Source organism: Trematomus bernacchii, unplaced genomic scaffold (genome assembly GCF_902827165.1).
Source record: "Trematomus bernacchii unplaced genomic scaffold, fTreBer1.1, whole genome shotgun sequence".
Lineage (NCBI taxonomy): Eukaryota > Metazoa > Chordata > Actinopteri > Perciformes > Nototheniidae > Trematomus > Trematomus bernacchii.
In genome coordinates, this window is record NW_022987525.1 from 1 (window position 1) to 26,450 (window position 26,450).

Consider the following 26,450-nt stretch of genomic DNA (forward strand, 5'->3'; position numbering starts at 1 on the left):
GAAAATAAATCTTAATTTAAAGAGTCTAAGAGGAGATATTCAACGTGCTTCTTTAATCTGAACAACACTAAACAGTATTTGATATTAAATTATATAAAACTGAGAAGAAAGTCTTTATTTAACCAATTTCTCTGAAACACTGACTCTGTGTTCTCCTTCAGTGATGCTCACAGTACATCATAACTCCCTGTAGTGATATCACTGTGAGTCAATAACCTCTAAAGTGTGTTTGTGCAGAGATCCCCTCAGTGTCTCTGCTCCAGAAGTCCCCCTCCTCTCCAGTCAGCTGCCACGCTACAGGTTTCTACCCGGACAGAGCCCTCATGTTCTGGACCAGAGACGGAGAGGAGCTTCACGAGAACGTGGACCACGGAGAGATCCTGCCCAACCACGACGGATCCTTCCAGATGAGCGTGGACCTGGACGTCTCCTCATTCCCCGCTGAACACTGGGGCAAGTACCGATGTGTGTTCCAGCTCTCTGGGGTGGAGGAGGACCACGTCATCGTACTGGACTCAGCTGTGATCAGGACCAACAGAGGTAAGACTGCATCACAACGGCTCAACGGTTACTAACAATCAACAGACCCTGACAACATGTCATAGTCTCTCTCTCCTGAAACATGGGTCTCAGGGGAGAGAGACTAAGAATGGTTCAAGACAAACCCAGCATGACACCACGAGGAGAAAGGGGCCCTTCAGGAGCCTCAGACCTGATGCCCATCCTGAAGAAGCTTCCTTCCTCCGTTCAGATTGAGACTTCCTGTTGTTTCTGCTCCACAGGGAATCCCCACCTCCTCTTCATCATCGGTGCTGCAGTGGCTGCTCTCGCTCTCCTCATCATCGCTGGGATTGGATTCGTGGTTTACAGGAAGAGGAACGGTGAGAGACCAATCAGAAACCTTGTCTCATGAGTTCTCAGGTTGTTAATGTAAGGCTTTGAGGTAGCAGATCAAACTCAGAGCTCAGTGTAATGTGGATATGGAAAGCACTTGGTGTGTTTTCTACAGGGATAATCAGTGTGGTCTAGTTCAGGGGTTTTCAAAGTGTGGGAAGGTGAGCCTCCCCTCAGAGAACATAAGAACAGCCGTGCCCCCCCTCCCAATTATTATTGCTATTATTATTATTATTGATGTTGTTGCTATAATGCAGGGGTATTATTATCCAGTGGAATGCCCTTACCTACTGGCCTAGTTCAATCCAAATTAATGCTTCTCGTTTTGCGCCGTCCCGTTCAAATGAAATCGCCGCCGGGGGAGGGGTTACACGGCTCGCGTCTTGTGCTGCATTCACTTGATGAGCCACAACTTTTATTTCAAAACAAAGCTGCCAACTGGGGTGGCAAGGCTATTTCTAGGCAGTCGCCACCCCATGCCACCCCGGTAGATCCGCCCCTGCTTGACCGGTACTTGCTTTTGATCAAAGTCAATGCGGAAAACCCGCACTCACACAGGTAGGTGGAGGTGAAGGGAATGAGCACTCACACAGGTAGGTGGAGGTGAAGGGAATGAGCACTCACACAGGTAGGCGGAGGTGAAGGGAACTCGGTCTCCACAGACAGCCAAAAGTGTGCAAGTGACGTTTTCTGCCAGACGCTGTCTCCTCTCTCACTTTAGGTAACTAAGGTAACTTCACTTCACTACCGCTCGCATAAAGTTAGCTGAAGTTAACAAGCTAGATTTCACTGTTTCTCGTTTTTTTTTTCTCACGCTGCGCCTCACCTGAAGCTCTCTGGCGCCCCCCCGGGGGAGGTGCGCCTCACACTTTGAAAACCGCTGGTCTAGTTCCTTGTTGTGTACGGGGCGGTGGATTGAAACACTTTTCTCTGCTTTTCCTTTCAGACAAGAAAAACTGTCCCTCTCCTGCCTCCAGCTCTGAGCTCAAACCTCTCGAGGTGCAGAATTAGAGTTCAAACCCTTCTGCAGAGTGACGTCAGAAAGGCACGATGCTTTCAGAAACACACATAACACCAGTAACACCGATTAGAAACATTCACCTGTGCATCAGAAGCAGATCAAAGAAGTGACTCAGACATGTTTCAGGTCTGAATCAGGTAAACATGTTCTGTTCTGTGTCTTTAGGTTTATGCATCAGGGGGCGCTGCCACCACATTCTCCCCGTAAACTGTTCATTATTCATCATCTGATCAATAACTGATCATCTGATCAATAACTGATCATATTAGGGTTTGGAAATCAAGCAATAGCTCATTGATTGGAGAACAGAGGAATCATGTTATTTGGATCATTTGGGTTTCACATCAAAAGGTGGCTTTCCCTCTGATTATTGATTTCAATCTACAGTAATTTTAAGAGAAGCTAAACCTCTATGTGGTTTCTGGGTTTCTGGTTAAACAATCAATATTAAGTAACAGATACACACACACCACACACACACACATACCATGTATACATCACTTCAGGGGACATTACATTGACTTACATGCATTTCCTGGAGACTTATCCTAACCTTAACCCTTACCAAGTCTTCACCCTAAAATTAAGCGAGTCCCCACACGTGACTGTGTAAACAGATTTAGGTCCCCACAAGGATGGTAATGCTAGGCCACACACACACACACACACACACACACACACACACACACACACACACACAGGTAGCAGCGAGTGATATTGATTTCCCTTTCTGAGCTTTTCTAAATGAATCAGAAGTGTCTTTATTTATAACATGTCTCTTGAATTGGTTTTAAAACATAATAGTGTGTGATTTTGATAATGTTGCTATGATTTAGGGACAGGGAGGTTTTGTGTACATAGCCAGCGGACTGTGACGTTCTCTTTAGTTTGGGGTTCAGAGGTGAACGTGACATGAAGTCGCTCTGCATTGTTAACCCTTTCCTGTCCGTGTTTCACTTTCCAATAAAAACCCATCTCCCAAATGTCCGTCTTCTCGTCTTTCCATCAACACATGTATTGGTTTCTACTAGCGTCTCAGACACTAGAGGAAAGTGGATTTGATGTGAAACTAAAGATCCAATGGTTTACTGCTTTCTAAAAAGAAACAAATGAAAATGTTCTCTAATGGAGGAACATTTAACAAAATAAAGTAACTCTGAGTGATGTATTGATCTCTGTAATGTGTGTGTTATCAGTGTGTGTCGCTGCACTCAGCTGTTCTCAGAGCTCCTGCTTCAGAAACCTGTTGAGGTGAAATCTGCCCGGCAACTGATGACGTTACCATGACGACTGGGAATAATACAGTTCTGTGTTGTTAGGAACATTTAGTGAGGCTCAAACATTACCTTTGGGTTTCCATTGATCTGAAGTCATTTCCATCAGAGACACTTTCACTTACAAAATCAATCATACTATATTATTAAATATGTATTATTATTATTCTATTAATAATTTTTTTAATATTTATTATACATTTGTATTATTATGTAAAAATGTAATGTATAATTCTATGAATTCTTATTAAATAAGTATTATTATATTTATATTCAGATGATATCTAATACTTAAACTCCATCTGCAGGTACAAACACAATCACCAGACCCTGAAAGCATCTCCTCTCCAACACCTGAGAATCAAACAGATCAAAGTTCACGTCTATCAAATATATTGATCATAAATATGGTTTTATTTCTGAGATAACAGAAAGCAGGAAATGAGGTTTGGCACATCCTGCGTCTCCGGGCTCACATTTCACCAGCAACCGGAAACATCAAAACCATGATGTCATCATCAGGTGACACATCGACCAAATCCATCGCCATGTTGTCAACAGGTGTGTGAATCCACAAAATGGAGACTGGAGGTTTTTTAGAGAGGAATAGAATCTATTTCTGGAGGTTTTAGGAACATTTCAGGAGTTTCCTCTGAAAGAGAGGAGATAAAGAGTGATCTGTGAAGAGTGATCTGTAGAGAGTGATCTGTAGAGAGTGATCTGTGAAGAGTGATCTGTGAAGAGTGATCTGTACAGAGTGATCTGTGAAGAGTGATCTGTAAAGAGTGATCTGTGAAGAGTGATCTGTGAAGAGTGATCTGTACAGAGTGATCTGTGAAGAGTGATCTGTGAAGAGTGATCTGTACAGAGTGATCTGTGAAGAGTGATCTGTGAAGAGTGATCTGTAGAGAGTGATCTGTACAGAGTGATCTGTGAAGAGTGATATGTAGAGACTGATCTGTAAAGAGTGATCTGTGAAGAGTGATATGTAGAGACTGATCTGTAAAGAGTGATCTGTGAAGAGTGATATGTAGAGACTGATCTGTAAAGAGTGATCTGTAGAGAGTGATCTGTGAAGAGTGATCTGTGGAGAGTGTTTAGGATATGACTGAAGGATTAGAGGAAATACACTAAAATAAGATAAGAAGCACTTTATTGATCCCAAGTTGGGAAATGTTTGCGTTGCAGCAGAATTGTAGACATGTCATTGTACAATACAAATTAAAATACTAGAAATAATCATTACAAAAATGTAAACATCTCAATAGATATAAAATAAAATAATAATAAAATAACATTTAAAAAAAAAGAAACATATATGTTGAATTACAAATGTACAGTAACAAAATATAAAGCAGGATATGATATATACATAAGTATGAGAGGAATGGGATATTAAATATTAGATTGAATATAAATGTAAAATGTACGGTGTGATTTATAGTGTTGACAGTTCTGCTGTTTGAGTGTCCGTGTCAGACCTGACCTTCACCTCACGACCTCTATGAAGCTTACCATTGATACAAAGATGCTGAATTGGCTGTGAATAGAAAGGATGTATGTTTCCATCATGTCTTTTCAGACGTGTGAGACCAGGCATGTGGAAACTAGACAGAACATTCTGAACTTTTGACCTATGCGCTCTACGCATTCTAGATGGGGCAATACACGCGTAAAAGATCCAGCCACAATTCAGAGAAGGCGCTTGTGTTCTTTGACACCTTGAGAGCGGTTACAGCGGGTATGAAGACACTGAGGCACAGGATGCAGGCGGCCTACGCAAAGGGTCGAATCAACTTCCTGGGCCAGCGAATCGTAGAGACAAGCTGTCCTTTTGTCTCTGTTAATAAATGAAGACTGGGCCTGGGCTCTTTTAGATGACTTTAGGACATTTGACTTGTGAACCTGTTGCTTTTGTATTTTGACTTTGTATCTTTGTTATTTTTTAGGATTCTTGTAATCCTCTATTTTTGTTAAAACGTTAATAAAACCGGTTTGTGCTTTGTACATTTCGACGCAACTCCTGGTCTCTCTCGTGGTCTCTGAAGGTTTCTACTTGATCTAAAGGCCGCTACACACCCACCTGAGACCAAAGAACGCGTACCGAAGGCGTCCCGACTTTTACGTCAGCTACGTCGCCTACGCCGCCCGCCTACGAACACACCGCAAATACTTCAGTCGACGAGTGGCAATAACTGTCCTTACCAGCAGGCAGCGGTAGTGTGAACAGCCAATCAGAGTGATTGCTTGGGCCGACTTTCTCTGACCTCCCGCGGGAGGTGTGAAAAGGTGCCGTAAAGAGACGACGGTGCGGGACACACCAACCTGAGTAGGGCGCCGCAAATGCCCGACTGCTTCTGACGGCTTCTGACTCCCAAAATCGGGTTGGTGTGTAGCCAGCTTTAGAGTGAGGTAAGAACACCCTTCCTTGGAAAAGGCTGACAGTAGTTGATAATTTGGATTTGAAATTGAATAGAAACCCTGTTTAAGTTAAACTATAGTTTCACATTGGTCACTGATGTGGTTTTGATTGATGTTGAAATATGATATAAGCTCTGCTGATGTGGTAATGTCACTGCTGTGATATTAATGTTTGACTCTGGCTGTGTTTGATATTACATTTGCATTGTTTTAATTGGTATAAGGGGATCAAAATTGGGGGTTAGGGATTGTGGGTCCTGAAGCTGCCCTACAGTAATTACCAAGGAGTCTCCCAACGACACGGGGTTTCCTCTCCAGGGGCATTTTAGATACTGCTCTGGGGTTCTACCAGCCCACCAACACCTACTACACTATACACTCCGTTTTGCTATCCTTGCGGTCGGACATCCGAGGCTGGAGTGCCTAAACTAGTGATACGACGGGCAGCTTGGTGTTAGAGGCCACGCTGTAAGCGCCCCCCTAAGCAGATTACGTTGATCTTGCGTGTAGATTCTGGGGGGTTTAGTCCTAAAAAGATTGGACGGCCGTTCACCGGAGCCTTATCAGCACCGGAGTTCGGTATCGGAGACGGCCTAGATATTAACGTTGGTTGTATCGAAGTTAGATTCATTTTCAATAGCTTATAAAGAAGCAATCAAATCCTTTCAGAACAAACCAAAGTGCTGGTGTACGTTGTTAGAAAGTGTGTTTCTCCATGTGACTCAGAGACAGCTCTCTCTCAGCATCCTGACTGAGGAACCTGTCGCTCCTCACCTGGTTATAAACTGATTGTATTTCTTTTGGGTCATTGCATGTTTCTCTGTGCCAAGCAGCTTTTGCCTAACCCGTTCTCCAGCAGCTGGAAAGTCCCTGCTCTCCTTCCCTTTCTGTCTGGTGACTCAGCCGGGCTGTTCTGCTCCAGATATCTCATGTTGTATTTACTGTCTCTGAAACACAGCAACACGTGCAGACAGACTCATTACAGGAGGGAACAAGAGGCTTTGAGATGAGCTTCACTGAAACCTGAGACTCTGAGGCAGCAGGAACACAGACCACTCCTTTGCTTTGCAGCCTCGCTTCCTCACCTCGTCTCCTTTGCTTTGCAGCCTCGCTTCCTCACCTCGTCTCCTTTGCTTTGCAGCCTCGCTTCCTCACCTCGTCTCCTTTGCTTTGCAGCCTCGCTTCCTCACCTCGTCTCCTTTGCTTTGCAGCGTTGTTTCATCGCCTCGTCTCATTTAGTTTAACAATTAGTTCAAACAGACAGGAAACATGCTGTAACAACTATTAAAAAAGGATTAAAAAGCCATTAATCATGTGCACAAATACATGCAGTATATATGACCATCTCTACTTCTACTTTTACTACATGGTACATGGTCTGAGTACTTCTACTTTTACTAAGTACATGATCTGAGTACTTCTACTTTTAATAAGTACATGATCTGAGTACTTCTACTTTTACTAAGTACATGATCTGAGTACTTCTCTCCTCTCTGTTTGTTGCTGCTTCCCTCCAGGATCAATACAGCTTATCTTCATTGAACTCTGGTTGTATCAAACTTGAAGGTATTTGTATTGATCAGGTATTTCTATTGATCAGGTAGTATTTGTATTGATCAGGTAGTATTTGTATTGATCAGGTATTTGTATTGATCAGGTAGATGTATTAATCAGGTATTTCTATTGATCAGGTAGTATTTGTATTGATCAGGTAGTATTTGTATTGATCAGGTAGATGTTGATGCTGTTCTCTCTTCAGGTAAACCCTCGCTGTCTCTCTGTGACTCCCCTCATTTCCCCTGAGAGTGACAGAGCACTATTTATTTCCTGCTGCGCAGTTCACAGTCTGAGTCTGAGCAACAGCTCCCCTGCTGGTTGAGTTCGGAACTGTTCCCAGCAGTCACGTGATTTCCTGTAAACAGTCCAACCAGCAGGAGGTGAAATACATCCATGGGTGAATCCACTGCTCATGAGCGCCATCTAGTGGGAACAACTGGAACTTAAACAATAAAGACGTGTGCAGATCTTGATGTCTCCAGTGTGTGGTTCAGGTCCAGAGGAAGTGAAGCTTCATCACAGCAGGGGACAGAAGAGGGTTTTAGGGTCAGAACCAGAGCACATTCTCACACTGTTTTCACCACACTTGATAGTAAATATTCTACATGTCATCAGTGTGAGCCCGGACATGTTGAGACCCCAAAGTTTAATGGTAGAAATGTAGAGTAGGGTCTCCAGCTCATAGAACCTGCCGGATGTTAACCTGCAGATGTTCAGAGGGACATTTACACAATGAGCACAAGCTGCATTCATTAGCATTAGCACACAATAGCTAAAACATGGTTTGGCCGATTTGAACAGTTTTGGAGGTTTTTGAGGATCTCTATTGAATAAATAATATATATTGGAGCAGTGGGTGAACATCTGATGAGAACAGTTTGCTCTGCAGCTTATTAACCACTGAATATAAAATAGTGTTTATTGGTGTTTATCACAGATAATATGAAGTGTAACGTGTGAGAGCTGGAGGACGATCAGACGCCACGTAAAGAAACTAATGGTTAAATAAATGGACTTAAAGATGTAAATGATGTCCTGCAGTTGGTCTTATTTAGAGTCAGTGTCACTAATGCTGTAACTCTTCAGAGCTATTGGAATGGGAAGGTGATGATATCCAATCAGAAGAGATCAGTGAGGCAACAATGAGGATCTTATTGATTTAAAAGCATATTGATTACACAGCGTGAGGAACAGACATAAGATGGAGAAGACCTCATGTTAGTATGTCGTCTTTCAACAAGAAGGTTGTTGGTTCGATTCCAGCCCGTGGAGTCAACATGTCGATGTGTCCTTGGGCGAGATACTGAACCCTGAACAAAATCACTTTTCTCAGAAAAGAAGAGAGAAAAAAAAAAAAGTCAGGATAACGGTTTTAGAGACATAAAAAAAAATATATGAGAACTGAAATAAAGTCAGGAAAACCTTATTATATCCTGACTTTATTTGAATTTTTTTAGAAAGTTACCGGTGCGCCAATGAGGAAGTGGAGAACACAGGAGACAACCATTTCATTGCAGACTTTTTTGGGGAATGACATACATGCATACATTATTTGAGATATATTTCGAACTCCGACTTAATTTTATGGGCATTTCGGCCAGGGGTGTGGAGCTATTTGTTTAAGCACCGGATTGGCAAAACAGGAGAGTCTGTAAACCAGTCTGCTTTGATCTATGAATTCATGTCCGTGACTCTCAGAGTACCTGCTGCCCGCAGCTGGTTTTAAAGGGAAACAAACACTCAGAACCGGACATCTCCTTCATAAAACTAATAAAAGGGGGAGTAATCGGGCAGTTCGATGTGTGTAGAGGTGTGTGTGTGTGTGTGTGTGTGTGTGTGTGTGTGTGTGTGTGTGTGTGTGTGTGTGTGTGTGTGTGTGTGTGTGTGTGTGTGTGTGTGTGTGTGTGTGTGTGTGTGTGTGTGTGTGTGTGTGTGTGTGTGAGTGAAAAATCTGACAACACTTTGAAATATTTCCCTTGTTTATTATCAGCAATTAGTCAAATACATAAAAACAAACTGTAGGAAAAGAAACTCGAGCGACTTGTTTTCCACGAGTTGAAACATCGCTTTCGTCTCGCCCACATTCACGCCTCCAGATTTTATTTTTTTTATTTTTTCGCTCAACATGTTGTGCAGTAAAAAAAGGAAACACGTTATGGTACATGAACAATAAATTAAAAAAAAGAAATATTTAGCACTTTATTTACAACTCATATTCCAAGAGAGAGAAACGAAACATTCCTTCAATTTACGAGCAACAAACTCCACAGAATATTAAACCGTTTCTGGCAACGACGTCTCAGACTGATAATAAATAACTCTGTTGGCTTTCAGCTTCAAAATACATGCCAATCAATCAATAAATGAAATGATTACCCTGAACTGAGCTGATCAGTAGAAAACATCGTTATCAAAAAGAAAACTACATTTTTGTAAATACATTTTTGCAGTCTTGATGGATTTTTGCAAAATAATATGAATAATTTATACTTTTGTAAACAACAACCTGATGGATTATGAAGGATAAACATCATCAATATGGATTATTTAATTATTAATAAAATACTAATATTATTAAAGTTATTATTAGTAATTGAAAACCCCTTTAGACCGGAGGACATGTAGAATTAAATCACAATTATGGCCTTATGATGACGTATATTGTCAAATAAGTTTCCTGTTATTGGCGGACCAGATGTAAAAAACCAAGGCAATATTTAAGTTTACAGAGTTACATTTTATTAGTGAAGGTGTGTGGCGCAGTGGGCTAGTGTGTTGGTGTTGGGATCAGGGGAGCACAGGTTCAAACCCCACTGAAGTCAGCATGTCGTTGTGTCCCTGACTGTGTCCACAGTATTGAGTATGTAAGTCGCTTTGGATAAAAGCGTCTAACAAGTAACATGTAATGTAATTAGTTAAATACTCAGCAAAGTGCCAGATATGCCAGAAACATTTCCAAATACGTTGCATGTCAAGTGCAGTTTGCCAAAGATAGCAGAGGATCGTCTGCATAAAGTCACATTTTACAGATTAAAGCCAGCATGCTTTCACTGGCCCACAATTCTGTGCACATGATATATGAGCATGTAGAGGGTGCCTAGTATATACTAGTGTATACATAATGCACACAGTAGTATATACTAGTGTATACATAATGCACACAGTAGTATTTACTAGTGTATACATAATGCACACAATAGTATTTATTTAATAAGAATGAGAGAATTTAGTTTGATTCGGTCGCTTTTCAACGTTGTCTGACATTTTCTGACATGTTTTATGCTTCTACACACCTAACTATGAAATGATTTCCATCAGGTTTTGTTTCTTTTGATGTCGCAGCTTCAGGGTCTCACACTGTAAGGGGTTTCTGTGTCATATTAATAATGAACTAAAGTAAAGGATAATGAAGCCAGTTGAACAATCGTCAGAGAATAAAAGATCAGGCAGAGTTTAGGCTGTACAAACTAGAAAGGTTAAAGTGGAGACCAGAGAGAAAGTTCTATGTACATCGAGTCCCGTCGTTTCACACGTAATAGAAGAAACATGTTATCAAACATTGTTGTTTGCAAAAAAAGTTCTACTCATTTACATTTCTAGCACAAGACTGTCCACCATCTTGTTCTGAGAGGCAGTTTGCTATGGCGAAGCTAAGTACATTTCATGCTGCACTAATATAGTGCACAATGATGCCTGAACAGGCAGGAAGGAGGCAGGCAGACGTGAGGAGTCGTGACCCACGCCTCCGTCATACTAACGAGACGAGGAATCACAAGGTCCCACCAAAGCACACAGAAACAAGTTGTGCTTTAGGACAAACATCTTTGTGCTTTAGGACAAACTTCTTTGTGCTTTAGGACAAACATCTTTGTGCTTTAGGACAAACATCTTTGTGCTTTAGGACAAACATCTTTGTGCTTTAGGACAAACATCTTTGTGCTTTAGGACAAACATCTTTGTGCTTTAGGACAAACTTCTTTGTACTTTAGGACAAACATCTTTGTGCTTTAGGACAAACATCTTTGTGGAGTTTTTCTCCGAGGACCGAGGTTCGGATGTTTCCGGCAGTAGAAGAAGAAGATGGCAGAGAAGCGAAGGCAAAACACTTCCAGAAGAAGATAAAGAGTTCATGAAGGCTCTTGTGAAATAAAAAGTATCAAAATGGGAAATAAAAAAAGATGGCGCCTGACTTTAAAGGTCTCCTATTATACTGTTTCTCATTACTTTATCACAGGTCTCAGATATATCCAGAGCCTGTCTCTGATTGGCTGAAACACCAAACAGGTCATTGAGGCATTACCCATAATCCCCTCTGTTTCAGCCCTGTTTTCAAAGTGCTGATTCTCTGTCTGTTACTTTAGATGAAAATAAGGAGCCCCTCCCCACGCCCCTCTGAGAGACATTTGGTTACTCAATGGTGCTCTAGGAGGAGATTCAGGTGATAAGGGGGGGGGGGGGGGTTACCTTGGTTGCTGATTGGCTAATGGTTACACAAGACAAAACATCGTTATGACATCATCAAGTGGCCAAAATCTGATCAGCTCATTTTCAGACAGGTTTTTATAAAAATGGATCAGGACAAAAAGAGAGAGAATCTTTGTTCCTGAAAACTTTCAGAGTCTCTTTCCACAGAGGGGACACATGTTGATGTAGAAGAGACATGAAGAAGAGGGGACACATGTTGATGTAGAAGAGACATGAAGAAGAGGGGACACATGTTGATGTAGAAGAGACATGAAGAAGAGGGGACACATGTTGATGTAGAAGAGACATGAAGAAGAGGGGACACATGTTGATGAAGAAGAGACATGAAGAAGAGGGGACACATGTTGATGTAGAAGAGACATGAAGAAGAGGGGACACATGTTGATGAAGAAGAGACATGAAGAAGAGGGGACACATGTTGATGTAGAAGAGACATGAAGAAGTGGATTTTGCGTAATAGGAGACCTTTAAGACGTCTGCAGGAAACAGTTTTCTGCATCAGGAAGAGAGAACCGTCTACATGTCGGCGTCTCCGTCGTACGCCAGCGTTAGAGGTTTCAGTCTGTTGTTCATCTGACGCCGCTGAGGCTTCTTTGGCTTTTTGCTGCGAAAAGAAACAAAAGAAAAAGAAGTTCAGAGAGTCTGATCCCAGCCGGGTGGAAGCCGGTGTGAAGGTGCGGTTTGAGATGGTGGAAAATGAAGAAGTGAAAACATGAGAGAAAATAATGTGAAGGTCGACCAGGAGATGGCGCCAGAGGAAAGGTAATAAAATAATGTCAACATGCAGGGAGAAAAACTGAGGCTGTGAAACGTGTATCCGGGTATTTGTGATTGTATTGTATTTAGAGTAAAATGTATTTTATGAATAGTGATATTTATAGTGTTTTTGTTCTTTTGGATTTACAGTGCAACCTGCAGTTTGTATAAACAGTATGCATATATTTCAATAATATTGTATTTACAGTAAAATGTATTTTATTATTGTTGTTATTGTGTTTTATTTACAATGAAAACATGCAGTTTGTATTTAGTTAGTGAAACATTTTCGAGGGTAAATTTGATTGTATTCTTAATTTATTTATGTTAAAAATTGTAGGTAATATATTTTGTATTGTATTTTATTCCCAATAACATGTCTGTATTTTTGATTGACAATAAAACCTTGTTGTTTTTAAAGGTAAAAAGTATCGAACATTTTAATTTGTAAATATAGATTTTCACATAAAGAATCCAGAATTATGACTTTTTCTGAATTATGAATTTTTTCCAAGAATGTTGACGTGGTCCAATAAATATGACTTTTTTTCAGAATTAATACTTTTTTCCCAGATTTCAATTTTTTTTCAGAATCTTACTTGTTTGGTATTTACAGGTGTGTGAGGTGTGCTGGATGGATCTAACTCTCACCTGCAGGAAGGATCCTCTGAATGAGGCACGGATTAATTTAGGCACTAATGAAGGTGAGGCAAAGAGAGGTGAAGAAGTGAAGTCTAAGTGATGAGGGTCTCAAAGGGAGGAGGGGGAGGAGGAGGAGGGGGAGGAGGAGGGGGGGGAGGAGGTGGGGGTTGTTGTAGCAGCGCCTCAAGATGTAGTTGTTGGTGTAGTTGTTGGTGTTGTTGTTGTTGGTCGTGCTCCTCTCTCTGGCAGGCGGGGCAGGTGTAGGGCAGGGAGTGGGGGTCCACCCAGAACCCCGCCTCTGATGGAAGCTTTGAACCCGACGTGCAGATAAAGCAACAACAGCAATAACTGAGGTGATGAAGGAATGAAATGAAAATGAAATGAAGAGGACAAATGAATTGAAAAGCAGTGATGAAATGGAGGTCAAATCTCTTTACGGACTTTTGTCCAAGAATTTCGACTTTATTCTGAATTTTGTCTTTTTTTCAAGAATTGACTTTTTCCCCAAATGCTGATTTTATCCAAGAGTTTTTGACTTTTCCCCAGATTCAGGATTTTTCTTAGAATGTTGTATTTTTTTTTCAAGAATTGACTTTTTCCCCAGATTTATAATTTTTCCAAGAATGAACTTTTTCCAATAATTCTGACTTTTTTTCAAATTTTTTTCTTTTCTTCACGAATTGACTTTCTTCCCCCCAAAATTCAGTTTCTTTCAGAATGCTGATTTTATCCATGAGTTTTTGACTTTTTCCCCAGATTCATGATTTTTCTTAGAATGTTGACTTTTTTTCCCAGAATTTACTTTTCCCCCAGAATTATGAGTTTTCAAGGTTTCTGAATTTTTTTCAGTCATTTTTCTCAGAATTCTCACTTTTTTTCCTGGATTTCTCACTTTTTCCTCAGAATTCAGACTTTGACTTCTGACGAGTGGAGAAATGCACTGATGGCATCCTGATCATTCATCTTACTTTTTAACAAACAAACACAAAGGACTTTCCTTCATTCTGACCTCCATTACATCACTGACTGCAGGTTGATGAAACATGCATGTGATGAATAAAGTGATGAAGAGAAGAAGTACAGACAGACGGTTATATCATAATATAAGTGCAGGTACGTTACCATGCTAAATACGTCATGGAGATGATGAAGACGAGCAAAACAAACGCTCCTGCTGCTACTCCGTACACCCAGGTCTTCATTTTCCCATCTGCAGAGAACACACACACACACACACACACACACACACACACACACACACACACACACACACACACACACACACACACACACACACAGTAAATACACTGTAGGAATAACATGTCTGGCATGCAGTTCCCTGTTTAACCTGAAGGGGGCAGTAGAGTTACACATTAGTGAGGATGTGATATTTAGTAACTGAATTATCTTCATCATCACACACACACACACATACCATAAACTGATTTAACACCAGTTTAAAATGTGTTATTGTGTTATTTAACACATCTATAAATACAAGTCTTCATCACACTGTCACATATATGTATGAGCCAGAGAAAAAGAAAAAAAAACTATGAATAAATACTGTATTTTATCGACTATAGCTTATCTAATTGTATTCAAAATAATAGTATTAAATTAAAATATTTTACATTAAATACAATATTATCATAAATGTATTCATTTATTTATTTGAAAAAAGAGCAACTGTCACTGAGCAACATTTCCCCCCAGGATAAATAAAGTCATCTTATATGAGTTTTTAGTTCTTGACACATTTAGTTATTTCAATTAGTGCTATATTATAGAAGATTATTTGATTAGAAAATATTAAAATAAAGCTTTTCAGGAACAGAAATGTCATTTTTTACATTTTCTTTTTCTTCCACTTTTATAAACCAAAACAAAATCTTTTTTTGTTTTCCTTCTCTGTTGTTTCTTCCGCTCCTTCTTTCTTTCCCACTATTTGCTTTTCTCTTTCCTCTCGTTGTTTCATCATCCTGTATTGTTTCTATCCTTTTGTTGTTATTCTGGAGTTTCTCCCCCTTTCCACCTCATTATTAACAAATTAAATTCCCCATTTTTCCTGTTTCTCTCATTTTCATTTTCACTTCTTTTCCCATTATTTCCCTTTTGTATTTGTCCTCCTTTCTTCCATTCTTTCCTCCCTTCACTCTAATACCTCCCCCTCCTTCTTTTATAGCTGAGTTAGCAATCATTTTGTGTTCTCAGCAATTACACACATTTCCACAAATTGCATTAGTTTGAATATATTGTAATGGAGTTCAGGCTTAATGAGATTTCCTTCTGTGGGAGGCAGGTCATTTTCTCAAATTACAACAAACATTACATCAACAGTTATAGGATCATTCTTAACGCTGTTTTTGTTTGAAGATATTGTATTTTTACCCTACAGAAGTAATACAATACATTATTTACTGTCTAAACTTGATTCTTATTTATATTTTTGATTCCTTCCCTTCCATTTTTCATATTATTATGAAGTTAATATGTGTTCAGCATGATTAAACAGGTGTTCCAGGGTCATAACTCACGAGATGTGTGTGTATGTTTGTTTTGCTACCCTTCTGAGGACCAATCATTGACAAATAACCCATTCTGTGAGGACATTTATGTTTTGTCTGCTGTTGTGGCCTCCTGATGGAATATACTTCAAAAATATTTTGGGACATTAGTGTTTTCTCCCATGTTACCTGGTCCAAAGGGCTGCAGGAACCAGGTGCGCCCCCCTCTGCCCGGGGAGCTGGCTTCAGGCAGGGTGGGGTTGAAGCCCCGGATCGTCTTCACGTCGGCCCGGTTGTCTCCGGCCGTCGGGATCTCCAGCACCGGGATTACCGTGCACTGATCCAGGACCCCGTCAGAGGTCATGACCTCGGTGTAGCCGTCCTCACAGCCGCACACCCCCGCCTGGATAAGGGAGGAGGAGGATAGGTAGGTTAAATACAAAGATAAAACTGACTTATAACTCGTAAAGCATCTGCAGTTACTTTAAAGTTGCGATGCCCTTGTGAAAAACCGCAGTCTTGAAAGGCGCTATACAAATTGAATCTATTATTATTATTATTATTATTATTAAGGTAAGACATGGTATTGCATTTTAAAAATAATATCCTAATCTGACACTTTTGTAAAAGTAAAAACATCGCAGTAACTTTTAAAGTTGTGATGCCCTCGGGAAAAACTGCAGGCATTCATGTACTTTTTCCTAAAATACAACTGTGAAACTATATTAAGGTATTATAAAAGGCAAGACATGGTATTGCATTTTAAAAATAATATCCTAATCTTTCACACGTTTTTTTTCCAAGTTTACCAGCCTCTTGAAATGTACTCTTTATGTTTTACTTTACATCTATTTAAGATTACAGAGCAATAATGAAGACAATACATGTATATAATAATAATAATGCATGAGATTTGTATAGTGCTTTTCCTGATGCTCAAAGACGCTTTATATACAATCAGAACAGAAACAAAACTAAGAAAAACAATAAACCTAAACAATAGTCCAAATCCAAGTGTGAGTAAAATGGGAGGGTTGTTGATCAGAGTTTGAAAGCTAGAGTGAATAAGTGAGTTTTGAGAGATTTTTTGAAAGATTCAAGAGTGTTGCCTTTCTGATGTGACTGGGAAGGGAGTTCACTGAAGGTAATTGATGCAGAAATGGGAGAGTAACTTACAAAAAGAGAGATAGACTGGAAAAACAAAAACAAACCGGGCTCAGGGGAAGTCGGGCTGAAAGTAGGCCACGAATGGAGACCAGGTCAAAAAACATTCAGGCTTTTTTGGGGAGCTGAATTCAAGTTTCAGACAGTAAACATCTTATTGTTTTGTAGGTCACAGCTTCATTCTTGCTATCTTTATTACTGTTTTATATGAACATATGAACTGTTTTGTTTTCTTATACCTCATGCAATGACTATAAAATAAATTCATTCTGTTTTATTTGGTCTTCGGCCAAGAGGGCGAAAAGAGTTTAAAATTAAACACAATAATTATTCTAATCTTTGCTAATCAATTGTGGAGAAGGTACTCGGAGAATGTTCTTAGGTAAAAGTGCTAACGATGTTGAGATACTGAAATGTTTATACACCAAAATTAATCATGCAAAAAAACCATCATATGTTAAAGGTTTTTCATACGTTTTCCACTATGCGTTTTTGTGTCGTAGCAGTATAAAGTGGCACAGTGAGAAAGGACTTTGGTAAAGTACAAGTACCTCAAAGTACAGCACTTGAGTGAATGTACTTAGTGACTTGCCACCACTGAACACGAGTGATGACCTGTGCAAAAGGGAGGGGTTTTACAGTTACTTCCTTGTTTGTACGAGGACAGCGACGCTGGTGTTGTTTTCATCTTGTGATTCTACGTTATTCAGGTTTGTAGTTGAGATAATAATTGAGTTTGAGTTCAGTATACTACCAAGAGAGAGATAAGAGAGAGAGATAAGATAGGACTTTTTTTATCCTGAAGGAAATTGTTGTGCCAGAGTTACAAAACATAAATAAACACAGTAGCATGATAATAGTAAAACTGTAAACTAACAGAGCACCAAAATACCAACGTTCACTGAACACTGAAAAGTGATCTGTTTCACTTTGAAAAGTCAGATGTTTGAAAACCAACATGGCTCAGTTGAAGATGTGGTTTCAAAACAAAACTCATTGCAAACATTTCCCTAATTGGGATCAATAAAGTACATCTTATCTTTATTGATGTTATCTCTTCTGACATAAGTCAAGCGGGGTACAAATGCAGGGAGATGCTGAACCATACGTCACTCTGGAAAAGATTATAATGTTGTAGTATTTCTGCCGGCAATTCAATCCAGCTTCAAAATGTAGAAAGCAACATGAGCGCAGCCCGAGCAGAGAACTGGACCAAGCTATGTTAGTGCTAACAAAGAATAGAAAGCTCTGTATTAATTAAGGGATGCAGCAAGACAGTCATCATTGGGAAAGGAACTACTGCACATATCTTAGTCCAATTCTATTTCTACGATTTCAATCATATTCAATGTTAATACTGCTACATTTTACTATACTTTTTTAATGTTATTATAGTTTTCTTAAACTAGTTTTCTATCTGTGTTTTTAATTGTGGTTTTATTTGTATGTATGCACCTCAACACCAAGTCATATTCCTCGTATGAGTCAACCTACCTGGAGATAAACCTGATTCTGATTCTGAGGACGAACCCCAACGCAATATACATATAGAGGCATTGGTTCAAAGAGATTATGTAGTTCCCTTTATATCACCAAGCTGTAACTAAAGGGTCAAATGTCTCAGCGGTAAAGCATGGTAAAAGTCATGTAGTCTTTTGAAGGAAAATACAAATGTAATATCTTGCAGCACTTGAACACATCGTTGAGCTTCTCTAGATAAAGCCATGATGATTCATCTGTAAAGCCTCACTATGAACCGGCTGCTGTTTGAGAGACAGGGTGTGTTGCAGGAAGCCCCCCCCCTCCTCCACAACTCTCTCTGAATCCCTCACCCCCTCACCCAGCAGGGGGTCCCCACCCCCATTGGTCTCTGGAGGATGATGGTGATGCCGTGCAAACAGAACGTGCAGCCGCAGACTGAGCAGGGAGGAAACCATTTACATCTCCTCAGAGGCAAACAAAGGGAGGTTCAGCAGCGAGCTAGAAATGTTATAAATATCTGGGTTCAGTCTCTGGAGAGAGTCTGAACTTACCCACAATCCTCTGTTCCTTTAGACACCTTCGAGCAACCACATGCTTTAACAAACCATTAATAATCAGTTCAGGGTGTAGAGTGCCTCGTGGCGTATAATGGAGCCGTAACAACTTCACCCTTACTATTCTACGTGTCTTTTTACGATGTCAGTGCCAATATAGTATCTCAGCTTTGGTATGAAAACTGATTCTCCAAACTCAATGCACAACTGTTAAATGTTTTCTTACCGTTAGCAACCGTGTAGGAACTGGACATCGTCAAAAATAAGCAAATATTGTAGGTGTCAGTCGCCTGCAACCGTCTAATGGATGCAGTTTGATTCCATTGAGTTCTGAGTCCTTAATAGCAGGTTTCTTAGAGTCTCTGTTTAGCCGCGTTGTATTTCTGCCAAACATCAGCAGCTGTTATTAAAAGCTGCAGGTCCAGGTGTGTTCAGAGAGGATAATGGGGGAACGCTTAACAACAGGTGGCAGCATCATGTGACTCTTACTCTGCTTTCTTTCCTCTCATCTTTTTTCTATTCTCCTTTTCTGTTTCTTTAAACTGTCCAGATGCACAGCCTTCATCCCAGCGGGGGGTCAGCAGCCTCCAGAAACACCTTCTCTCCGCCAAACAGAGACACCGGGCTTTGAACCACGGATGCATTTCTAACCCGGTTAAAAGAAGTTGGAAAGGCTGCAAAGCGTTGTGACTGTGGCTGTGATTACAAGCCAGAATTCACTTTGGTTGTTTTGTTAATTCCCTTGAAGGCTACAGCGCTAGATATCAAAACCATGACATGTTTCTGTTCAAATCAGCTGACTCTTTTTGCCAAGCAAGCACCAAGAGCAAAGAGCAGTATATATTGGGGGCTCTTCCGGGATGAACAGTTCAAAACTACTACGCTGAAGAGTGAAAAGTTGCTGTAGACGTCATGCTTGCAATTCAATCTCGCTTCGTAACTCTCTATCGGGCTCAAAACAGAGAAACATCCAACTGGTTTGCAATTTGAACCAACTACGAATTAACACTAGTCCTAGTCACTTCATCATAGTTTCTCCTTTGTTAACTGGATTTATAACACTCACACTACATTTTATATTTATATTTAATTGAATATTCCATTCCATGCACACTTGATGTAAATAATATCCTGCTTATATTGTGTTATCAGAAAATGGCCCTTCAACAGTGTTTTGATTGGTCAGACAGATTATAGACTTTTTATCTTCAGGGTCATCTGTACATTTGTCTTACTCTCTAATGCTGGTTTATTTCTATTTCGAGATGTTTATATTTTAGAATTGTTTTATTTCTATTTTGTTATTATGTGCAATCCCTTGTTTTGTTTCATGCTGCAACAAAAATGTTTCCCAAATTGGGATTAATAAAGTACATCTTTATCTCTTTATCACGTTGTTTTAAAAACATTTTGTATTATTATTTTAATTTTTCATTCTATTTTGTCTTTATTTTTACCTCGTGTGAATCCTGTTTCTTTTCACTCTGACCTGTTGCTGCTATAAACGCCTGAATTTCCCCAAGGGGATAAATAAAGTTCCATCTTATCTCGTTGTCTTTAGGACAGACTTTAAACATAACTCATGTTTGTGGAAAAAGGGTAGAATACATGCCAGAAGCCAAACAAGACAACAAAAAGGTGCCAAAGAGACACCACAAGAAGTCCAAGTATATTTACAATTTGCAGTACCAGCATTGTGACAGACAGGATGTGACCACAGGTGTTTGAAATCTCCGTCAGAACTCACCTCTGTGCACAGGGAGCGGGGCTTGGTGCAGGGCGGGCTGCAGGATCGGTCAGATATCGGCTCGGTTGTCATCGGGCATCCACCTGCAGAGCAAAGAAGTCACATTTTAAAGGTCTCCTATTCTGCAAAATCCACTTCTTTATGTCTCTTCTACATCAACATGTGTCCCCTCTTCTTCATGTCTCTTCTACATCAACATGTGTCCCCTCTTCTTCATGTCTCTTCTACATCAACATGTGTCCCCTCTTCTTCATGTCTCTTCTACATCAACATGTGTCCCCTCTTCTTCATGTCTCTTCTACATCAACATGTGTCCCCTCTTCTTCATGTCTCTTCTACATCAACATGTGTCCCCTCTTCTTCATGTCTCTTCTACATCAACATGTGTCCCCTCTTCTTCATGTCTCTTCTTCATCAACATGTGTCCCCTCTTCTTCATGTCTCTTCTACATCAACATGTGTCCCCTCTTCTTCATGTCTCTTCTACATCAACATGTGTCCCCTCTTTTTCATGTCTCTTCTACATCAACATGTGTCCCCTCTTCTTCATGTCTCTTCTACATCAACATGTGTCCCCTCTTCTTCATGTCTCTTCTACATCAACATGTGTCCCCTCTTCTTCATGTCTCTTCTACATCAACATGTGTCCCCTCTTCTTCATGTCTCTTCTACATCAACATGTGTCCCCTCTGTGGGAAGAGACTTTCTTTTTGTCCTGATCCATTTTTATAAAAACCTGTCTGAAAATAAGCTGATCAGATTTTGGCCACTTTATGATGTCATAACGATGTTTTGTCTTGTGTAACCATTAGCCAATGGGTAATGCTGCAATGATCTGTTTGGTGTTTCAGCCAATCAGAGACAAGCTCTGTATATATCTGAGACCTGTGATATATTGATGAAGAAGAGGATAATAGGGGACCTTTAAGAATTGTATTTTCCTGAGGCTTTTGTCCTAAGCAACCTCCAATGAGTGCAATCAACCATGATGATAGCCTTTCAGAAGAGCAAGGGTCCTGCAGTGATCTGTTATGTTAAATGTTTGTTGTTTGTTTTTCATGTATTGTGTCTTGATATTTGTCTACGTTGATGTTACACAATGAGCTGCTGTGATGCAAGTATTAAAGTATTATCGTATCGTATCGGCTCCAAATACGGCAGAATATGTACATACAGTGTCAGAGCTTAACTTGCAGTCAATGCATCACTTTATAAAAGTCGAGCAAAGAATGAAATCCATGAAGAGAAACAGTTCTCTAACTTGTGTTGAGCTGGAGGCGAGCTTCGCTGTTCCTGCGTCTCTTATATTCAGCTCATTGCGCTGATGCTTAGCATGGGTGGTGGAGCCGGTATCATTTAATAATTAGCTCTGTTTGAAAAGCACTAAAAAATCCCATTTAAACCCCAAGAGTGATTAATTCATGCTTTGGTTTACACATTGCATAAAGATTGAGAGTATTCAGGAAGTGAATAAAACCCATTAACGATGATTAATGTTCCTTTTATTTGATGATTTATTTAAACGAGTGCTCCGCAATCCTGAGCCCTTCACAGCACCATTACAGAAATGTGGGGACGTTTGGAACCAAAATAACTATTATCCTATATGTGTGCTTTCTTAAAGGCAAACACCATGGGAACTTCCCACTGATGTGCCTTGCTGCAGGATGATAATGAAGATCAGTCGGGCTTTAAACACCATACTGAAAGAAGCTCAGACTGTTGAGGATAGCTTTTAAATAAAGTTCCCAAATAGTTGATAAAGGTGTAGCACAGGGACACCAGAACATGGGCTTTAAAGTCCTCCAATCACCCCTTAACGAGAATATACTAGTTTCTCTGTATGCAATTTACGAATGGATTTAACTTCAAGAAATGTCCGTTGGGAGTTTCGAATTGTCTATCATTGCTTAGAAATAATCTTTTATTTCTAGTACTCAGGAGTAAAACCTCAACTAAAAAAAGAGACTAGAGGGGATCTACATATTTCCTTTGAGTCTGAATCCAGGATTTAGTCAGTGTCGTGTCTGGTGTCATTAATAATCAGGTTAATCCGGGGTTTGTTGAGTTGTACGCTCTGTGGGGTAAAGAGTGTGAGTTCCCACTGTGGTAAAATAAGCTGGATAACAGACTGACACTGATCCAACCAGCAGACACTCAGCAAACACATGCCTGCAACAACACGGTAATCTATCAGAGCTGCTTGAATATTGATCAGCTGGCGTGCTCGGGAAGAGCGCTCCGTATGAATATTCATGAGGGGAACGCCGACGCCGCTGCTGCTTACGAGGATACATTTACAAGAAGGAAAAAGATGCAGCGTGCCAATCAGAGCGGTGGCACACAGGAAAAGCATCTGTGCGCTGACACAACCGTTTCTTTTTAAAGTCAGGGCTCAACAAACAAAGAAAGAAGACACGACTCAAAGCCTGTTTGAAGATGGAGTTGCAAAATAAGGCAAATCCCCTCACAAGAGGAAATCATTCTGGTAGACAGACCTCCAAATCAAGAGCAATATCAGCTGAAAATATGTTTTGGAAAACTGGGAAAACTCATTCAGAGACTGTCATTAAGAGAAAGTGTCTCTGTTAAACACACTTGTGCCCTTTTTAACAACGTTTTCATCAATATCTGGGATTTGTTCTGAGGTAAACTAATAGCAGACTAACTCTTTTTTTGGAGTCCAGTCTCATTCCCTTTTAAATGTATTTGTGGGTATAATCCAATTGCCTACTTTCAATTCAAGTAGGCAATGGAAATTCATTATAAGAACACATCAAAACTATTCTTGTTTTCTAGATGCAAATTTAGGAAGACATCTGAGGAAGATATTGATAAATCAGCCCCATAGCTGTCATTGCTGTGACTAACCCTGACATGTGATGAACAACACGATTGACTGCAGCGCTGTTTCGGATTAAAGCGTCGTCTGCTTAAAGTTTCCAGGAACTCTCCGTCGAGCAATGCTTAGAAAGCCTCCTGGCACACTGACTCTGGAGGAGACAGATTTAAGTAACCTAATAACCAACATTATCACCTCAGCACACACACACTACTTCATGCGTCTGAGCTGAGTGGCGGCGGATTATATCGTTTATGTCACATCCTGACTACGAATAGAATGAAATAGACTACACAAACTGCTAAAGGATCTAACGTGGAGAGATCTGACCCGGGTGTAAATGATCAGACTGTATAACCTCATTTAATTGGTGGCTAAAACCGTCTTCTTCGTGGTTTTCTTTTGTCAAAGTAATTGATTGAAGCAAGGGCACTTTAACGCCAAAACCACAGACTTTATTTCTGGTTAACCACCAAAAACACATTCAAAAAAACCATTGACTTCCAGACCAGGGGACAGGAAGTGAGGAAATGAGTCATAGCAGGGTTTTAGGACTCAATGCAGCTCTCTTATCTAGTTTACACTCAATATCATTTAAAGATTTCACCCCGAGATATGTTATCCTTACCTGTGACATTGAGTCCGTCTGAGCGCTGGCACCAGACGAGGCGAGATGCAGCCCTCCAGGGTCCGGTCCTCCACTTGTACTCGAAACACTGACCCTCTGCAGGAAGAAAACATTTCAATACAGCCGTTAAAGACCATCAGACCATTGGTCAAGTTGGAGATGTTGATTAGGGTCTGTTGGCTTTGTTTTTGCGCTATATGTGTGCAAACTGGGTGTATAACTGTGTGTGTGTACTATATCTTCACTCCTACGTTTTCAGTTTTCTGTTTTCTGTTTTTGAACGAGGAATACCGGAGTAGGTGCAAAAACTCTGGATTTTACAGCCAACAATCACAAAAGCTATTTTGGTCAAGTTTGAGATGTTGATTAGCGTCTGTTGGCTATGTTTTGTGGGCATTATTTCTCAACTTCCAACATCTTACACCGCAGATTCAACGTGTGGAATAACGTGATTGTTGGCTGCATCCTATAATCTACACGGTTTGTTCAAATGTGGCTTTTGGATAAGACGTAAGGACATGAGGCGAAACAGCAGTTAGCCCCATCAATACTAGTTCTTATCTTAGGGTTATGGTTGCTGGTTTGGTTAGGGTTAGGGTGGTTGGTTTCGGTTAGGGTTGTTGGTTTGTTGTTAGGGTTAGGGTTAGGGTTGTTGGTTTGTTGTTGGTTTGTTGTTAGTTTGGTGTTAGGGTTGTTGGTTTGTTGTGTCAGGAGCTTCTTTCTGTAGATCTAAAGCTTCCCTCCTGCCTCTGCCGGACTGACCTGTGCACGGCCGAGCCTCCAGCTCCTGCTCCGGGCACTGCAGCAGGTTCTCTGGATCCTGAGCCACCACGGCTCGGGACCGGACCTGCACCGAGCCGAAACCCAGGTCATCCCCCCCCACACAGCTCAGCTGACACGGGCTCCACCGGTTCCAGTCCGTCAGGTAGCATTCACCTGCAGAACAGAGAGGTCAGTACTGAAAACACACCATGACTGTGCTGCTGTTAAGAAATATAACATTGTTTAAGCTAAAATCACAAGGGACATGAGTGTCTAACAACAACAGCAGATCATCAGGCAACGCACAGAATTAAAAACTAAACAGTAAACATGTAGGTTCATTCTTGACTTTCTAAACAGTAATTTTGAAAAGAACATGTGGTTGAAAGCATGGAAAATAATCTTTTAGGTAATCCTTAAAACTTTATTTTTTTAGTCAGATGTCTACTCTTGTTTCAGCCACAGAACTTCCTGCAGATGATTGATATTACAAACAGAAAGGAATACCACATGTTGATACCCTAGAATTGATGTTATGAACAGAAATGTTAAGTAACATTGAGAGTATTTAAACAGGGATTACAAATTAATCCAAATAGAGGAGATTGGATTGATGCATTCACATAACGCTAAATGCATCATGAGGACAGTTTGAGTTTGCTTTCATAACTAATCTAACAGGAAGGCTTACTAAAATATACAGGATGTGCTTATATAACAGTGGTATTAGAGAAAAGCTTCTGATTGTCAGGCTTTACAACGATACCATTTCACAGCATTTCAACTGGAGAGCCTTCAATCAGCACATCAGCCAATCAGGGTCAAGGACAGTTAGATTGATTGAGGACTCGTAGATTGATTGGTAACGTAATAAGAAACTGTAATTTTAACTTGAGCCGTGGAAAACTGAGTAATGTTAATCCGATTATCAAAGACATGATGTCCACTCAGGTAAATCCATCCACCTCCTGGATAAAGGTCAATGAAACCCAAATCAAAACGCCTTTATCAGAGATGTTCGTACCAAAGCCCTGATTCATTTCTTATGATCACGTTCTCCTGAGACCAAAGAGACAAATCCCTGTGATCTAAAGTCAGGGCTAAAGTGAGCAGTTAGAAAAAAAACACACATTTTTCTCACTTCTATTCAAATAGTTTTCTTTTTCCGAACGGACGTCGGCGAATCTGAAGAGTCCTGTTTGACCTTGTGGTCCCCACTAAGCCACTTAACGTGATTATGTGCTGATTACTCCCACACACACACTCCAAGCTGGAGTACTACACACACACACACACACACACACACACACACACACACACACACACACACTGTTCTTTTGCCAGCCAGTGAAAGCATTCTACTGAGGCATAATAAACCCTGACAGCTACACAGACACACACACTCTCACACACTCACTCACACACACTGTCCGCCCACCTGTTGAGTGAAACACTCTGCAGCTCTTGAAGCTCTTGCAATCAAACACACTCGACGGAAAACGCAGCGACGGCCGAGGCTTTGTTGTTATTGTTCAATCTGGAATAATCTCCATTAGAGGTGCTAGAGGTCGACAGACATAGAGTACTGGTTTATTTCCATGTCGTCCAACCAGTGTAATGTCTAACCAGCAGACAGCATCAACGGGTGAAGCTCTGCAGACCCTGTGCAGATTTAGATTACAGATCTGTCTTTAGGACACAGAGATTATTACTT

At 40.4% G+C, this 26,450-nt stretch overlaps 2 protein-coding genes across 2 annotated transcripts in view; one reads left to right on the top strand and one right to left on the bottom strand.

Annotated features, from left to right (window-relative positions):
* Positions 1-237: 237 nt before the first annotated feature.
* LOC117474106 (major histocompatibility complex class I-related gene protein-like) overlaps positions 238-26,450 on the top strand; it is a gene marked incomplete at its 5' end in the record, with an annotated part of 183,941 nt that continues 157,728 nt past the window's right edge. The window contains 1 exon segment of the mRNA XM_034120145.1: positions 238-540. Within this exon segment, the coding sequence (XP_033976036.1) occupies positions 238-540 (303 nt within the window).
* Positions 12,008-26,450, bottom strand: part of LOC117474100 (thrombospondin type-1 domain-containing protein 7A-like) — a 119,083-nt gene continuing 104,640 nt past the window's right edge. Inside the window, 6 exon segments of the mRNA XM_034120132.1 lie at positions 12,008-12,256; positions 14,173-14,260; positions 15,747-15,960; positions 20,505-20,587; positions 23,975-24,070; positions 24,737-24,910. Coding sequence (XP_033976023.1) covers positions 12,169-12,256; positions 14,173-14,260; positions 15,747-15,960; positions 20,505-20,587; positions 23,975-24,070; positions 24,737-24,910 — 743 coding nt within the window. The 3' untranslated portion in view covers positions 12,008-12,168.